The 14,503-nt window shown below is 41.3% G+C and overlaps 1 protein-coding gene across 1 annotated transcript in view; it reads left to right on the top strand.

Moving 5' to 3' along the window:
* SMPD3 (sphingomyelin phosphodiesterase 3) overlaps positions 1-10,417 on the top strand; it is a 243,617-nt gene extending 233,200 nt beyond the window's left edge. Inside the window, exons 8-9 of the mRNA XM_032767736.2 lie at positions 4,246-4,408; positions 9,556-10,417. Coding sequence (XP_032623627.1) covers positions 4,246-4,408; positions 9,556-9,657 — 265 coding nt within the window. The 3' untranslated portion in view covers positions 9,658-10,417. The remainder of the gene's footprint in view (positions 1-4,245; positions 4,409-9,555) is intronic.
* Positions 10,418-14,503: the final 4,086 nt, after the last annotated feature.

Genomic DNA, 14,503 nt, shown 5'->3' with positions numbered 1-14,503 from the left:
GAAATATACTAGGGTGATAATAAGGTGGTTTGAATAGTTACTTGGTTAAATATGTGAAACAAAGGTAGTCATGAAACTCAACTAAGTTAAAGTTTAGTAACATAGAACTTACTGATTTTAAAAGATAAAATCTGTGTCTAGCCTCTGTTCAACAATTTACAAACTGTAGCCTGTTTTAGGAACACTGTATTAATAAGCAGTCAGGAGCAGTTAAGGGCAAACTTTTCAACAGTCCTCCAAAAATCTACAAATCTATTTACATTTGCAGATTTGCCTGAGCAGGCCAAATGACCCCTCTCTTACATGCACATTTGCAGGCACATCCATTCAGATGTACAAGATGCAAAACTATCCTGTACTAAAGGTATTATGCAAGTAAAAGAGGGGTCCATTTGGCCTGCACATGCAAATCTGCAAATGTAAATATGCATGTGAATGCAATTTCCCATTTTATGGCTTAAAGTGCAGGCATGGAGACTTACAAACTGGAGCTCCCTAAAATTTTTGTGGATTAATTTTCAAGGGGTCCTTTGGGACAATTTGTCATTTAACAGATTTACTGTTCCTATTAAAATAAAAAATAAATATACCAAAAAAAAAAAAACATAAAAAGGAGCTATTTGCATTTAGTAATAAAGATGGGTCACACTGATAAGTATTAATCCTTTATAAACCCTTTATGTTACATACATGAATAAGTGAATAGTATAGATGGTTATAAGCAATCCACTGAACTCTTAATTTATTAGCCATTTATTCAAACATCTGTCATGTATTAACTATTTAGAAATTATTTTATGTTCACCCATAATATAAAGTATGACTGAAAAAAGGTGTTCAGGAGTTTTGTTGCAGGATTAAATGAAAGACTTCTTACCTGCCAAGTTAGCATCGGGGCTCTTCTTCTCCTGGAACACTTAACAATTCTTTCACCCTCTGAAGTCTTCATCCAGAGGCTGCTGAAGTCAGTGGGAATACTTCTATTGACTTGAATGTACTTTTAATCAGGCCTTAAAGGAGGACAAGGATTTTCATTCATAGCTTTTCTGAAAGTGATTTAAGGCTTTAGAGAGGCCATCCCCTATAGAAGGGAACCATTGGAACTTGGATTCAGGCCTTGGTCAGTGATTTATAACAACATTTATCTGTAATTTTAGAGTCCACATTACATTAATGATTTTAAATTGTAAAAGGTAATTAAAATGCTTTTAAAAACCAAAGCTCATTCATAACTGGTATAGTGGTGAAGTGCATAGAGAATCTAAAATGGTATCATGAGCATAAAGATGGAGAGGAGCTTCCAGCTGTCCTATTTATATTGTTAATGTAGATGGCAAACCAGATTGGGCTTAAAATAGATGCTTGCAGAAATCCTTCAATAGTAAAAATTGGCTGCAGTATAAACCTATCCAATTTAACAAACTGTTTGTTGGCAGAGGTAGCTCTGGGAAACAGTTCAGCAAATCAGAATCAATGAAGGTACAGCACAGACTTGTCCCTTATTAAAAGGATAAGTAATGGGAACTATCATACGAGCTAGAACAAGCTTGACTCCCTGATTAGCAGACTATAATAAGCATAAATAGTGAGCAAGCTGTTTATTAACTAATTTTTCTGTAAATCTGGGACAACTTAATAAGGTAGATATTGATCTTTTACAACTTGGACTCCACCTCTGAACAATGGGGCAATGTAAACACACTTCCATTTTAAAGGAGCCTTAGCTATAAAGCTGAGCTTTTAATTTAGGGCAAGTAATTTCTTCTCACAGAAGGTGAAATTTACCCTGATGCAGAGAGCCAACACAAGGCCATCTGCATCATTTAAGCACCACAAAAAGTCAGTGGGGGGGTGGAGTATTCACTGCTTGTACAGAAGTACTGGGACTCTATACTGCAACAATGTCTTCATAGTCCAGCACAGAAGACTCCATTAGGGACCAGTCAAGAGATGAGATTCAGAGGCCCCAAAGCAATGTGTGTGAAGAGACTGTGGCCCACAATTCCATGCCACAAGCTGGAGCAGCAGCAGCAGAAAGGCTGTGGGGCCTGCAGTTTCCTGCCCCCCCCCGGGTTGTGAGATGGCTTACTCAAGCTTTGTGGAGATGGAGTGAAACTGACTCCAGAATGTCATTCTCTCACTCATGTATCATACTTTTTGTAGGTGTGGATTCATCAGATAGTCTAATATTCAATATTAAAAATAAGCTGTGCTGATTAGTTGTGATTGGCCACTATAGTCACATGGTATTGTTTCCATGCTCTAATTGGAGGAATCATAACTTTTGTAATAGGCAGGAAGGTTTTAAAAAAGCCACCTCGGGATATTAAATCTCTCAAGGAGAAAAGATTAGGAAGGTTTTTTTTAAACCCTTTCTCCTTTCTCTGTCCTAGGTCTTATCTGAGCCATCAGCCCTATAAAGTTTAGATTGCTGTTATATCATATTGGCCAGGCATAACTTATTACATTCATATGGAGTAGTTATGTGCTGCTACTTCTGTGGCATGGCATACACCCTCTGCACTGCTATGAAGCAGGAGCCCCTCACATATAAGTGATCTGAATTTTACTGAGAATACAGGTGCATGAGAATTTAAAATTCATTGTCCTGGATTATTTGAAATGAAAATTCCTTTTCCATAAACACTTGTGTAGATGACTCAGTCACTGAAATGGGCACAGGAAGTGAATATAAAAGAGGTGTAAGTGCAGCTCAAGTGAAGTCGTCTTTCAAATGAAGTGACTGTACACATGAAAATTGTGGGGTTTGGGTTTTTGTTGCAGTATTGGTCCAGCTCTGTGCAGCTTTTGCTCAACTGTCGTTGTTTAATTTGCACTTACCAAGTCTGTGTGGACTCCTGCTTTTCAATGGAGGTCAGCTTCATTAGAGCCAGATCATTTTCTTGAATCTAAATGAGGCTTTCAGAAAGAGCACCATTTTCAGAAACAAGCTGTAGAATGAACAGTCTGATTCTCCATGTTATGGGATCAGCATGTTCCAGTAAGCTAATTTAACACAATTAATTACATGACCGTCCAAATTTGAAACATCCTATATGAAAGAATATTTTTAATACCCATTTCATAAAGGGAAATTATCTGTCTAGGCTTAGATAACTATCAGAACATTCATATTGAAATTAATCAGAGGAAACAAATGAGCTGCAATACATTTATTTTCCATAGACTTAATAGCCAACCATAATGTGTTATGGTGGATTATCTTGTAAAGTTGGGTAAAGTGCTTCTTATGAGAATCAACTTTCACCAGTTACAATTTGGATTTACTCCCAATTCGCGAAAAAACTAAAACACTCCTCTAAGTGTTGCAGTTCTTGCCTTGTCACAGTTCAGATTCTTTTGAAGGATGGAATTTTGAGAGATGATGATAGTCCCTAGTTTTATGTCTCTTGCTAACTTCAAATCATTTCATAAGAGTTCTGTGCTTGTCACCTTTAACACACACATACTATCTCTCTCTCATGATCATTTTAAAAAGCCAGGACATCAAAATGTCATTTTTTTCTCAAGATGAACTTAAAGGCTTTGTACCTGCTAGGACCCAAGTTCATGGCTCAGTGTTTCTGCTGCAACAGTTGATGATGTAGTTTAAAGATGTAATCAACTTTTACAAGGGAAACCACAGACCTCTGAGCTCAGGTTCTGGCAGGTAAGAAAAGTAAATCATTTTCAACTACTTGGTTTTGAAAGTCATTTGTACATTTTCGCCCGGATTTTCACATGAGTGCATGCGCAAAAGGGTGTACAATATCTGCATGCCTCAAACAACACTCAACATTTCTATGATTGCACATGCTGATGACCAGTTGAGTTTGATACCTGCAGCAACTCCATATGCAGGCATCTGCAAATACAGTAATTGTATATACGAAATCCACATGGTGGATCTTTATGCCAATATTCTACTTTCCTTCCCAATACAAAACTACTGCTGACATCAGGGTCAGATCGACACACATAGTGGAATATCAGTATTGAGACTCATTGTAAGAATGTCCAAGCAGAACTGTCCCCTCAGTCAGCTGCAGATTAATATAACCTTATGCTGTAAAATGCATGCCTGAAACAATGGATTTCACTCTGCTACTGGCTACCCTGTAGACTCCTCCAAATAGCACAGTGTGTGCTGGGGGGGCCTGCAATAAAAATACTGATGATAGCTTATTCTACACACAGGGGTAGAGCTGCGAAATATTTAACAGGCTTCTGTTTTTTGTAAACCAGGGTGCTGGAAACCGAAGAAGGGAGGAAAGGGTACTTGGTCTATCCCACCAGCAAGAACCATTCTTCAAGTCAAAAGGGGAGGAAGGCATCACTAAAAGGCAGTGGGAGGAGGATTGACTACATGCTTTACACAGAAGAGGGTGTCTACCTGGAATGGAAAGTGGTGAGTTCTCCAGTGAAGTGAACTGTAACTCAGAATGTAAAGTGTTGGATGCCACACAAGGCCCTGCAGATTTGCTTATAGGGCTAAATTCAAACTCGCATCTCCAAACGGGAACTCACCATTCAGACCCTCTCTCCTGCTTCTGTCCTGGGCAGTCTGGGACTTCTTGGAAGTGAGAGAAGGTGCCTTGGAGGTGGGGTGGGGGTAAAGAGGTTAACCAGCTACTCAAGTATCAGCTTATGCTCCAATATGTCTGTTAGTCTATAAGGTGCCACAGGACTCTTCGATGCTTTTCACAGCTACTCAAGTGTTTAAGCAACCTAAGATGATGTTTGCTGAACTTCCGTGAGCATGGGCTCTGTTCAGGAACGCATCAGATCTCAAAAATAGGCTCAGTTCAAATGGGTTTGATTCTAATATCTCACATAGCACCAGTGAGTACATCCTCTACTCTACCTTATTTCATGTTTATATAGTGACTAGCATAATGGAGTTCACTCTTGGTAGGGGCATCTAGGGTGGAATTAGCTACTGCATACAGCTTCCTGGAAAGTAGAAGGATGTTACAAAATAAAAATGCAAAATTTTTTTCCTGCCTTAAATTTGGCAGGGGTAATTTTGGGGGGGCAGAAGGTGCTTTTTCTTATGCCCTCTAGCATTACTCTCTAGTTTTTCATTTGATGGGCACCAATTTTTGAACTTTTGTAAAACCTTATAGAATATCCTGGCCAGTGTAACACGATATGATGATAAAACAAATACACTGTACTTCCAATACACCGTGAGTCTGGGAGATCCTCAAAGTAATTTTAAACCCACTATGTGATACTATATGCAGAGATGATAAAGCTGCCTATTCTTAAGGCTGCCCAAAGCGTCTCATTATAAGGCCACTGAATGAGGCAGAAGGAAAAAACGTGATCGTGTACTTAAATATTATCATAATACAAGGACACAAGGGAGCCAAATTAAGATTGCACATAGTTTTTTGTGAAATGATATATTTGGTGCAGATAGTGGCATCCTATGATGCCTGCAGCCATATGCATAGTGCATACCATTGTCAGTGGTGAGAAGGAGCATCACTGATAGCCCCACTGCCCACTCAGGTTTGGCCTGGCAGCCCTTCAATTATGTCTTTGTGGCCAAAATTAAGTGAGCAGCATTGGGACCAAAGTGCACAGGGGCTGCAACACTCCTCAGATTTTAGCCTATGGCTCCTTTATCATGATGGAGGGGCTAAAAATGGAGTGGCATTATGACCCCTGTACACATAACGTAGGAGCTGTGGGGCCAAACCTGAGTTGTGTGGTGACGCTTTGTGCAGCATGTTGCAACACCAGTTTGGCTCAGCTGTACCACCCCATTTGCCCGAGCATGAGAGAGGGGTCATGGAGCCAAACCTGAGTGGGAAATGGGTGATGGGCACTGCTGCTTTGGAGCCAGCTCCTGCACTAGGACTCCCTGCCACACATGGAGCCTGCCCAGCCTCCCCCTTCTCCAGAAGCCTGTGTCCCTCCTCAGAGATGGGAAGTGACACTGCACCTGGGCAGGCCGGGCTGCAAGGTGGGGGCTGAGTGTGGCACAGATTTGGTGGATGAAGCACTTGGATCAGCAGCTGCATTGGGGATGGCTCCATAGGGATAGATGGTGCATAGCATAGGAAAAAATTGTGGGGGCATCCCTGGAGACCTCAGTAGTTAAAGTTGCTCCAACACTTCCCACTTTTGGTACCTTATATTTTTGCCAAACTTCAGTCAATTTGGGCTTAAGTTTTCTGTGCCAGATGTCAGCCTGATTCCCGCCCCCCACCCCAAAAAAATCAAAAAGTTCATCGCTTTCTGAGGTTAGGGGAAAACATATTTTGTTTTGTCCAGGTTAACAGATTTGCATAACCATTTTATTGACAAGTGCTAGCTCCTCCGTGTTTTGACTCCAGAGTTTGGAGGGGAAGAAGTGTTGTTAGGGTCAGGCGTGTGCCTTTTGCCAACCCTGTGAACAGCTATCCAAATTATGAGCTTCTGAAAGTCTCAGTTCACAGATGCTCACAGACTCATTAAAGTTTGGCAGCTAAATTGTCTGAAGGTTCTGTCTGCACTGGGCATGGACCACCCAAGGGCTGTGGGGACTGAGCAGGACTTTCCCTGTTGTTGTTCCTCCTGGCTGGGAACCATTGTGACACGAGTCCAGAACTGGGAGCAGAGAGACTGTCTCAGTGCTCCTGAAGCCCAGGTAGCACAGAAGAGAAAGAGGAATCAGCTTAACTTGAATTCAGAGGGGTCAGGAGATGGAGAACCTGGGATGAGGACTGGGACAAGGACAGACTGGAAGGCCAAGTGGCAGAAGGCTCTGCAATAAACTAGAGTACACTCCTCCAAATCTGGAATCGAAAACAGGATTCCCGAGTCTCAGTATTCTTCTACAGCTAGCAAAAAGCTTTGATGCCCTCGAGGAATTCCACCATGATTTTAACAATTTCCATCCCACCATCAACCTCAGCCTAGACCAATCCACACAAGCGGTCCATTTCCTAGACACTCCTGTGCTCATAAGCGATGGTCACAAACACCACCCTATACCGGAAACCCACTGACCACTATACTTACCTACATGCCTCCAGCTTCCATCCAGGACACACCACACAATCCATTGTCTACAGCCAAGCTCTAAGATACAACCGTATTTGCTCCAGTCCCTAGACAGAGATAAACACCTACAAGCATTCTTAAAACTACAATATCCACCTGCTGAAGTGAAAAAACAGACTGACAGAGCCAGAAGAGTACCCAGAAGCCACCTACTACAGGACAGGCCCAACAAAGAAAATAACAGAACGCCACTAGCCATCACCTACAGCCCCCAACTAAAACCTCTCCAGCGCATCATCAAAGATCTACAACCTATCCTTAAAGATGATCCCTCATTCTCACAGATCCTGGGAGACAAGCCAGTCCTCGCTTACTAGACCATGCCTCACCAACCTGAAGCAAATACCACATACACCGCACACCAACAACATAAACACTAACAGGAACCCGTCCTGGCAACAAAGCCCAATGCCAACTCTGCCCACATATCTATTCAAGTGACATCATCAATAAGACCTAATCACCATCAGCCATGCCATCAGGGCTCATTCACCTGCACATCTACCAACATGATATATGCCATCATGTGCCAGCAATGCCCCTCTGCATGTACATTTGCATAAAGACTGTCCATTTGGCCAAAGAATAAATGGAACACAAATCTGACATCAGAATCATAACATTCAAAAACCAGTGGAGAACACTTCAACCTCTCTAACTACTCAGTGACAGACTTGAAGGGGCAATTTTACAACATAAACATTCAAAAACAGACTCCAAAGAGAGACTGCTGAACTCGAATTAATAGCAATTAGATACAATTAACTCAGGCCTAAACAGAGACTGGGGATGGTTGAATCTATCCCTATTTAAGTTCTCCTCACACCTTCTAGGTCATCTCAGTTATCACTTCAAAAGTTCTTTTCTCCTGCTGATGATAGCTCATCTCAATTGATTAGACTCGTCCTGTTGGCATGCATGCTTCCACCTTTTCATGTTCTCAGTATGTATAATATCTCCTGTCTGTGTGTTCCATTCTATGCATCCGAAGAAGTGAGCTGTAGCTCACGAAAGCTATCTCAAAATAAATTTAGTCTCTAAGGTGCCACAAGTACTCTTGTTCTTAGTGATAACAAGTATTCCTCAAATAGCAGAGGTCTGTGACATAGATTAAAAGTTCTAACCCTGCTGATATCAATATGGTTACACATGACAGAATTTGTTTTTTCCTGTTTGCCTTTTTTAAAGTCACAAGCAGTTACATTAAAGAAGGTTGAGGTTGCTAAGCTAGGGTGACCAGATGTCCTGATTTTATCGGGACTGTCCCGATATTTGCTCGTTTGTCCCGCGTCCTGACCGATGTTCAGTCGGGACACCGGACAAACAAGCAATTTTGCCTTCCGCTCCAGTGTGCAGGTGGAGCCCAGAGGGGCTCGCGCCCCCCTGCCCTGACTCTGCCCGCCTCCTTACCCCATTGGATCCCTCCCCAACTCCCCGCCCTGGCCCCACCTCTTCCCCAAGCATGCCACATTCCTCCTCCTTCCCAGGCTTGCGCTGATCAGCTGTATGGCAGCACAAGTGTTGGAGGAAGGGGATGACACCAGCGTGCGTGGTGCAGCCATGAAGAAGGTAGGACTAGGGGGAGGATTTGGGGAGGACAAAAATTGCTTGTTTGTCCAGCCTCCCGAGCCACGTGAAGGTGGGAGAGGTCGCAGGGCACCTGGCCGGGCTGCCAGTGCTGCGCCCAGACCCCGTGCCTGAGGGGCAGGGCTGCTGCCCACCAGCCCCTTTCCTTGGGGTGACTGGTAGCCCTCATTCCTCGAGGGCTCCCGTGTCCCCTGGCCCCTTTGCCCAGCTGTTGCACGTGCCATGTGCCCTGCCCCGAACCCCCTGGGGCTGTTCTTGTACATGGGGACAGACTCACCCCACGCGCAGGGCAACTCGATGGGGTCACAGTGGCCGCAGGCTGAGCACTCCCCAGACGCTCACTCTGTAATTCTGGGGTGCTTTGTGCTGCAGGGCAAAGCTGCTGCCTGCCTGAAATGCTGCTGAGTGGGTGGGATTGCACCAGCTGGGCACATTCCCCTACAGGGGAGGTGGAGACGAGGCAAGCTGGTGCTGGGTGGGAGGGCCCTCTAGCAACTTTTTTTTTGCCCCGCCCGTGCCCCCCCGCATCTCGATATTTCACCTTTGTCATCTGGTCACCCTATGCTAAGCACACAAGAGTTAGGAAATGCCAAAATTAAGGTTGTCTCTACAGCCTTAAATTCAGCCACCTCATGCATATGCATTATAACAGTCTTGAATTACATGAGCACATGCTATTTTTCCCCCAAACAGGATACTGGTCTCATCCAGTAGGTGTGTATATATATTACAGGTGTAACCTTTGCACTCCAGCACACAGAACCCTGTCCCCAGAGTATTGATTACATCCATGGAAGCAGGGAGACCGGTTTTAGGCTTAAGAAAGTAAACTGGGAGGAGATGTAGAAAATCTAAGCACGGTGCATTTTGAATATGCTGCATTGATTTTTGCACTCTTTTGTTCCCTTGCAGGAAGTGGAAGAGTTCAACTTTATTACACAGTTAGCAGGTTTGACAGACCACCTGCCAGTCGCTATGCGTCTGATGGTAACTACAGGGGAAGAGGATTCTTAAAACTGACCAGCTTAGAAGAGGAAAGTTTCAATTTATTACCTATATCAGAGGATAGAAAAGAACTTTTCTGGTGCCACATTAGGAAAGATGACTAGACCTGACCCAGGCTACCCACCACAACTCAACTGGCTTTCCAGTTCCTTAAAAAATGTGCCAGGATCGGAGAATATAAAGGGAAGAAATTATGTGGGTTAGGACCAATAACAAACCATTGTCACAAGTTGGTCAGGCAACAGGCAGGGCTGTATCTCAACGCTTTCACTGTGGACCGAAAGGAACCAAGATGGAAGTCCTTATACCTTTCGAACCAGTGCCATTCTTACTAAAATATGTTTTTATACTAATATATAGCACAATTTAGTTTGTAATCTGTCTGTGAGTTAGTGCTGCTCAATGGATTTTTGCATAATATATCTATGTAAAACTAAGCTAAAGCTCTTTTTTTCCCCTTTTCTTTTTCCAAGCCGGTTAATATCATAGTAGCATGCCTGCATCAGTAGCATGCGCCCGCATTGCATGCCACTCTAAGATAAATAGTCATTAAGATATCATGGGGGAAATAAGAATAGAAATGAGAATTCAAAATCTGAAACTAGCCAAAGAAAAGCATTCCGGGACTGGCTAAACATTTTCCAATGAACTTGATTGGCTTTAAAAAAAAAAACAACAAAAACTGTATCCAATTGGCAGATAATCCTTAAATGGAGGACTCTGAAAAAGTAAGATTATTATTAAAAATCTGACATTAAAGTTTAGGAATCCAGTCCCACAATCCTTACTCTGATTATATTCCATTAAAATCAACAAGAGTTTTGCCTGAGTAACAGCTCCTGAATAGAGCACAAGTTTGCTATCCACAGAATATCACTTTTATTTTGAGAAAGAATATGGTCCCCTTTTAATGTCATAGGCTTCCTTTCCCACATTTAGGGCAGTTCTGATTTACAGTATACGCTAATGTAGAATATTATGGTCATTTTGAATAGATTCACATGGTACCATTGGTAATACGAGAGTCAGTTCTCTGCCTGGACTGGATACAATGAATAAGGAAGGCTTTTAACAAACATGTGAGACATAGGAAAAACAAAAGAAGTGACAATTTAGGAGAACAGATGAAGAAAGCAGAGTGTGATTGACAAAAGACTGGTTAGGATACTGATTTTTTAAAGGAACAAAAAGTGGTGGCAGAATAAAAGAAAAAATGGGGACATGAAATCCACACATGAGAACTCTCCTGCTGAACTGAAAATAATTTGTAATGTTTGGGACACAACCCTGAATTCTTTGGGCCCTTAGTCTTCAAGTCTTGGCCAGTTAATCTGTATAATTTTGGTGGTGGTGGTTCTCTCTTTCCACTGCACAAACATGTACATCAGCCCCTCTGTTAGCAGTGAGTCTTCTATTTATTGTTCCGTCCCAGTACCCTACCCTTTTCACCTTCCTACCTCCCTGACTCGTGTAATTAAAAAGGGGGATTCATAACTGAGCTTCTTGGCCCTTTGTCCACATAGAGATGTAAAATGGGGCAAGAGCAAAGGAGAGGATGGAAGCAAAGGTGAACACCACACTAAAGAAATAGGCTTCTCTTCCAAGGGAGAAGCGTATTCCACTCAAAAGGATACGTCTGGGCCCACACAACCCGCTAATTACCTGTTGCTCTTTAATCCAAGCCATTCCTCCCTAATCTTGTTCCATTTTTACAGTGTTTTCCCCATTCTCTACTGTAAATATTGAATTCACATCTCATCTGGGCCCAAAAATGCACCTGTTTAAACAAACAATTTTTAGCCAAACTGATACAAACATCTGCGTGAACACTTATTGTGCTTTAGTTTAAACCTGCTATAGACTTAAACTGAAATAAGCCTGTTTAAAACAAACAAAACCATGCAGATTTTTGCATCAGTTTAACTACCTACATTTAAAAACCAAACACTTAGTTAAACCTGCGTCATTCCGCATGCAGAGAAGCCCTTACTGTAATGAAAGAGACATCACTGGCTAGAGTCAGACAGGTACTAGCAAGTTTTCCCCTCACACAGCTCTGCTATTGCACCTCAACCTTGACCCATCACATCCCTCATTTCCCAGTCGTGGGCTCCCTCAAACACATACTGCCTCTCACACCTGAACTGTGCCAAACTGCATGGGGGTTTGTGACATACAACAAATGGAGACTAGAAAGAGACCAAATTTAGGCACCTCCTTTGGTCTAAACAAGAATTGAAACCAAGTGCCAAGAGGTAGAAGCTGAATGCACTACTTATTTCCCTCTGTAGCTTTCTCTGTATATACACAGAGTGTGTGTGTGCAGTTTCCTGCTTTCTCAGCTCTGCAGTTAACTCAGAAAGACGTTGGAGAAAAAAAAAAAAAGCTTGTAATCCTATTTTCTATCTTGCTTGTATTTTATTAACCTTTTTAAAAATATCAGTACCAATAGCACTTTGTGTACTGCCCAGCAGCTACGCTGCCATATTGCTATCAGTAGTAGAACTAAATCTGAGGTACAGTATTTTTAATAGCTTTCCTAACACTGTAAATTAGTTTGTCAATAAATTCAGCAACTGTAACTGATACTCAGTGAATTTGATATCAGTGTGGGATGTAAACATAATTACTGCCAAACAATGTTACGCTATTTACAGTAAAAACTAACGATGTCTAAATTAGTTTAGTTCTGTGAAGTCATGTCGACTCTAAAACACAGGCACTTTCCTTGCCCTTTTGAGATATGATAAGAGATCTTTTCAATTTTGAAGTAAGCAGTTTCTTAGATTTTGATGTTCTTAATTTTTCAGTGCTCTGTTTTTAATGGTTGATAAATGGATAGTTGTAAAACAGTCTCTATTTAAAAACAAAACAAAATACACCACTAACAAATATAGTTAGTTGTTACTAATCTTATGGATCTAACTTTGCAGGAGGATGATGCTGGGAGGTACAGTATTGTGACTCCATTGTACAAATGCTCTTTGCTTTATTGCATCGATCCTGTGCCTTCTGATGCCTTGATACACTTAAGGGATTTAGAAAATGCATTTAGAAGATTGTAGAACACACACTTCCCACTCCAGAGAACAGTGTGCCACATGAAAGAGGAACAGAAACCATATTCTCCACACTGACTCAAAAAGAACGACTCTGACAGTAACTCTATTGGTAGAATATCCATCCAAAAAGCCTTAGAACCCAGGTCATGTGATGGGATATTTTCATTTTCCTTCTTTTTTTTTTTTTAACTAAACTACTACTACAGGAAATTAAGACAAGCAGTTCCTCTAAAATAAATTCCAGCCTGATTAAGGACAGCATGACAAGCCCCATTAGCAATATATAATTTACAAAGGGTTTGAGTTAAACTTTCAACAGCTACTCACCCTATTAGGCATAGGAACTTCAGATCTCTCCAAAGAGTGGGTGATAATACTTCTGTGTGTTTAATAATGTAACATCACTGAACATTAATACCAGTTCTTTATGGGATGACTGTGGACATTTTAGCTGAAGTGTCACTTAATGGCTTTTAAAAAAAACAACAATACACACATGCCCTGAAGCTTCAACTTCTACTGTTGTTACACTCAACTCTCATTTTACAAGCAGTTTTAGAAGAACAGGAGAATGTTCCTTAAATAAATAAACTAAAGATAGCATTTTTTTAAAAGGCTTAAGGGTGTTAGGCACCCAAATCTCATTGGCTTTCACCCCAAAAGAACAGCTTTTCTGGGATCATTCAGATCTGGTTAATCTGTGCATTATTTGTTTACTGGCCTGGGGCTCTGAAAGGCACCACTGGACTATATGCGACCAAATGAGATACCATGCTACAGCCTGCATCAAGCACTGAGGAAGAGTGCTTATGACATTATGGCTGAATTCCACATAGTGTAATGTACTTATGAGAGGTATATTTTGGCTAATGTACTGTGATGGAATTGGCTTAGTATGCAGTTAAACTCAACTTAAGCAACCATTCAAGCTACCAACAAAAAATGGGCTGCTCAATAAAGTGAACTGTACTCAATATTGGCTTCAAGAAGAGTTGCAGGTACTCTGCATCCTGCTGAACTCAGTTCATTTTGAGGAGAGGATGTTGCTGAATCAAAATTCTCTCACACCTCACTGCAATGTCTTGTCCCAGTAGCTGACACAGCCAGTCCCTGCCTCCTACCTGTTGGCTAAAGATTTACTAGGGGGCCCACAATTATTTTCCTTTAAAAAAATTTTTTTTGCTTAAAATGGCATTTTTCCGGTGATTCAGATTAAACAGATCTGACTGTCCTCAGGTTAATATGAGCAGCTCTCAGGCCACTTTAGGTTGGCCTAAGTTATTTTTTCCCCTCTCCTGGTGGGTCAAGAGGGATGAAAGAAGAGGAACACATAGGATTCAAGAGTTTTGAAGAATTCCGGGCTCTCCTCCATCACAACAGGGTCACTAAAAATAGGTATTAAGATTGTCCATAATCATCTTGTTTTAAATATGACTATTAATCTTGATGTTTTTTAAATATTGTATTAATGCTGAGGTTTAGAAACCCAATATAAAAATGACTTTTTTATTTCAATGATTTTTTTGGTATTGTATCCTTCTGGGACCTAATGTTTTTATATGGTAAGCACATACCTGACATTTTGTTATTAATGTATAAAAAACAAGAAACCAAACATGTTCATTGTTTTCTTTGCCTGTAAGAAAACCAGTCTTACACCTGATAAAAATGAGATATTTTGGAAAAAAAATAGCTTTTATCTTTACTGGTGCTGAAAGGAATTAATGGTTGATGCAAACAAGATAATAAAATTTCAAGGCTCAAACATTTCTCTGCAGTCCACTTATTACTTT

This window comes from Chelonoidis abingdonii, chromosome 19, assembly GCF_003597395.2.
Source record: "Chelonoidis abingdonii isolate Lonesome George chromosome 19, CheloAbing_2.0, whole genome shotgun sequence".
Classification (NCBI taxonomy): Eukaryota; Metazoa; Chordata; order Testudines; family Testudinidae; genus Chelonoidis; species Chelonoidis abingdonii.
This window is presented reverse-complemented; position numbering and strand designations above follow the sequence as displayed.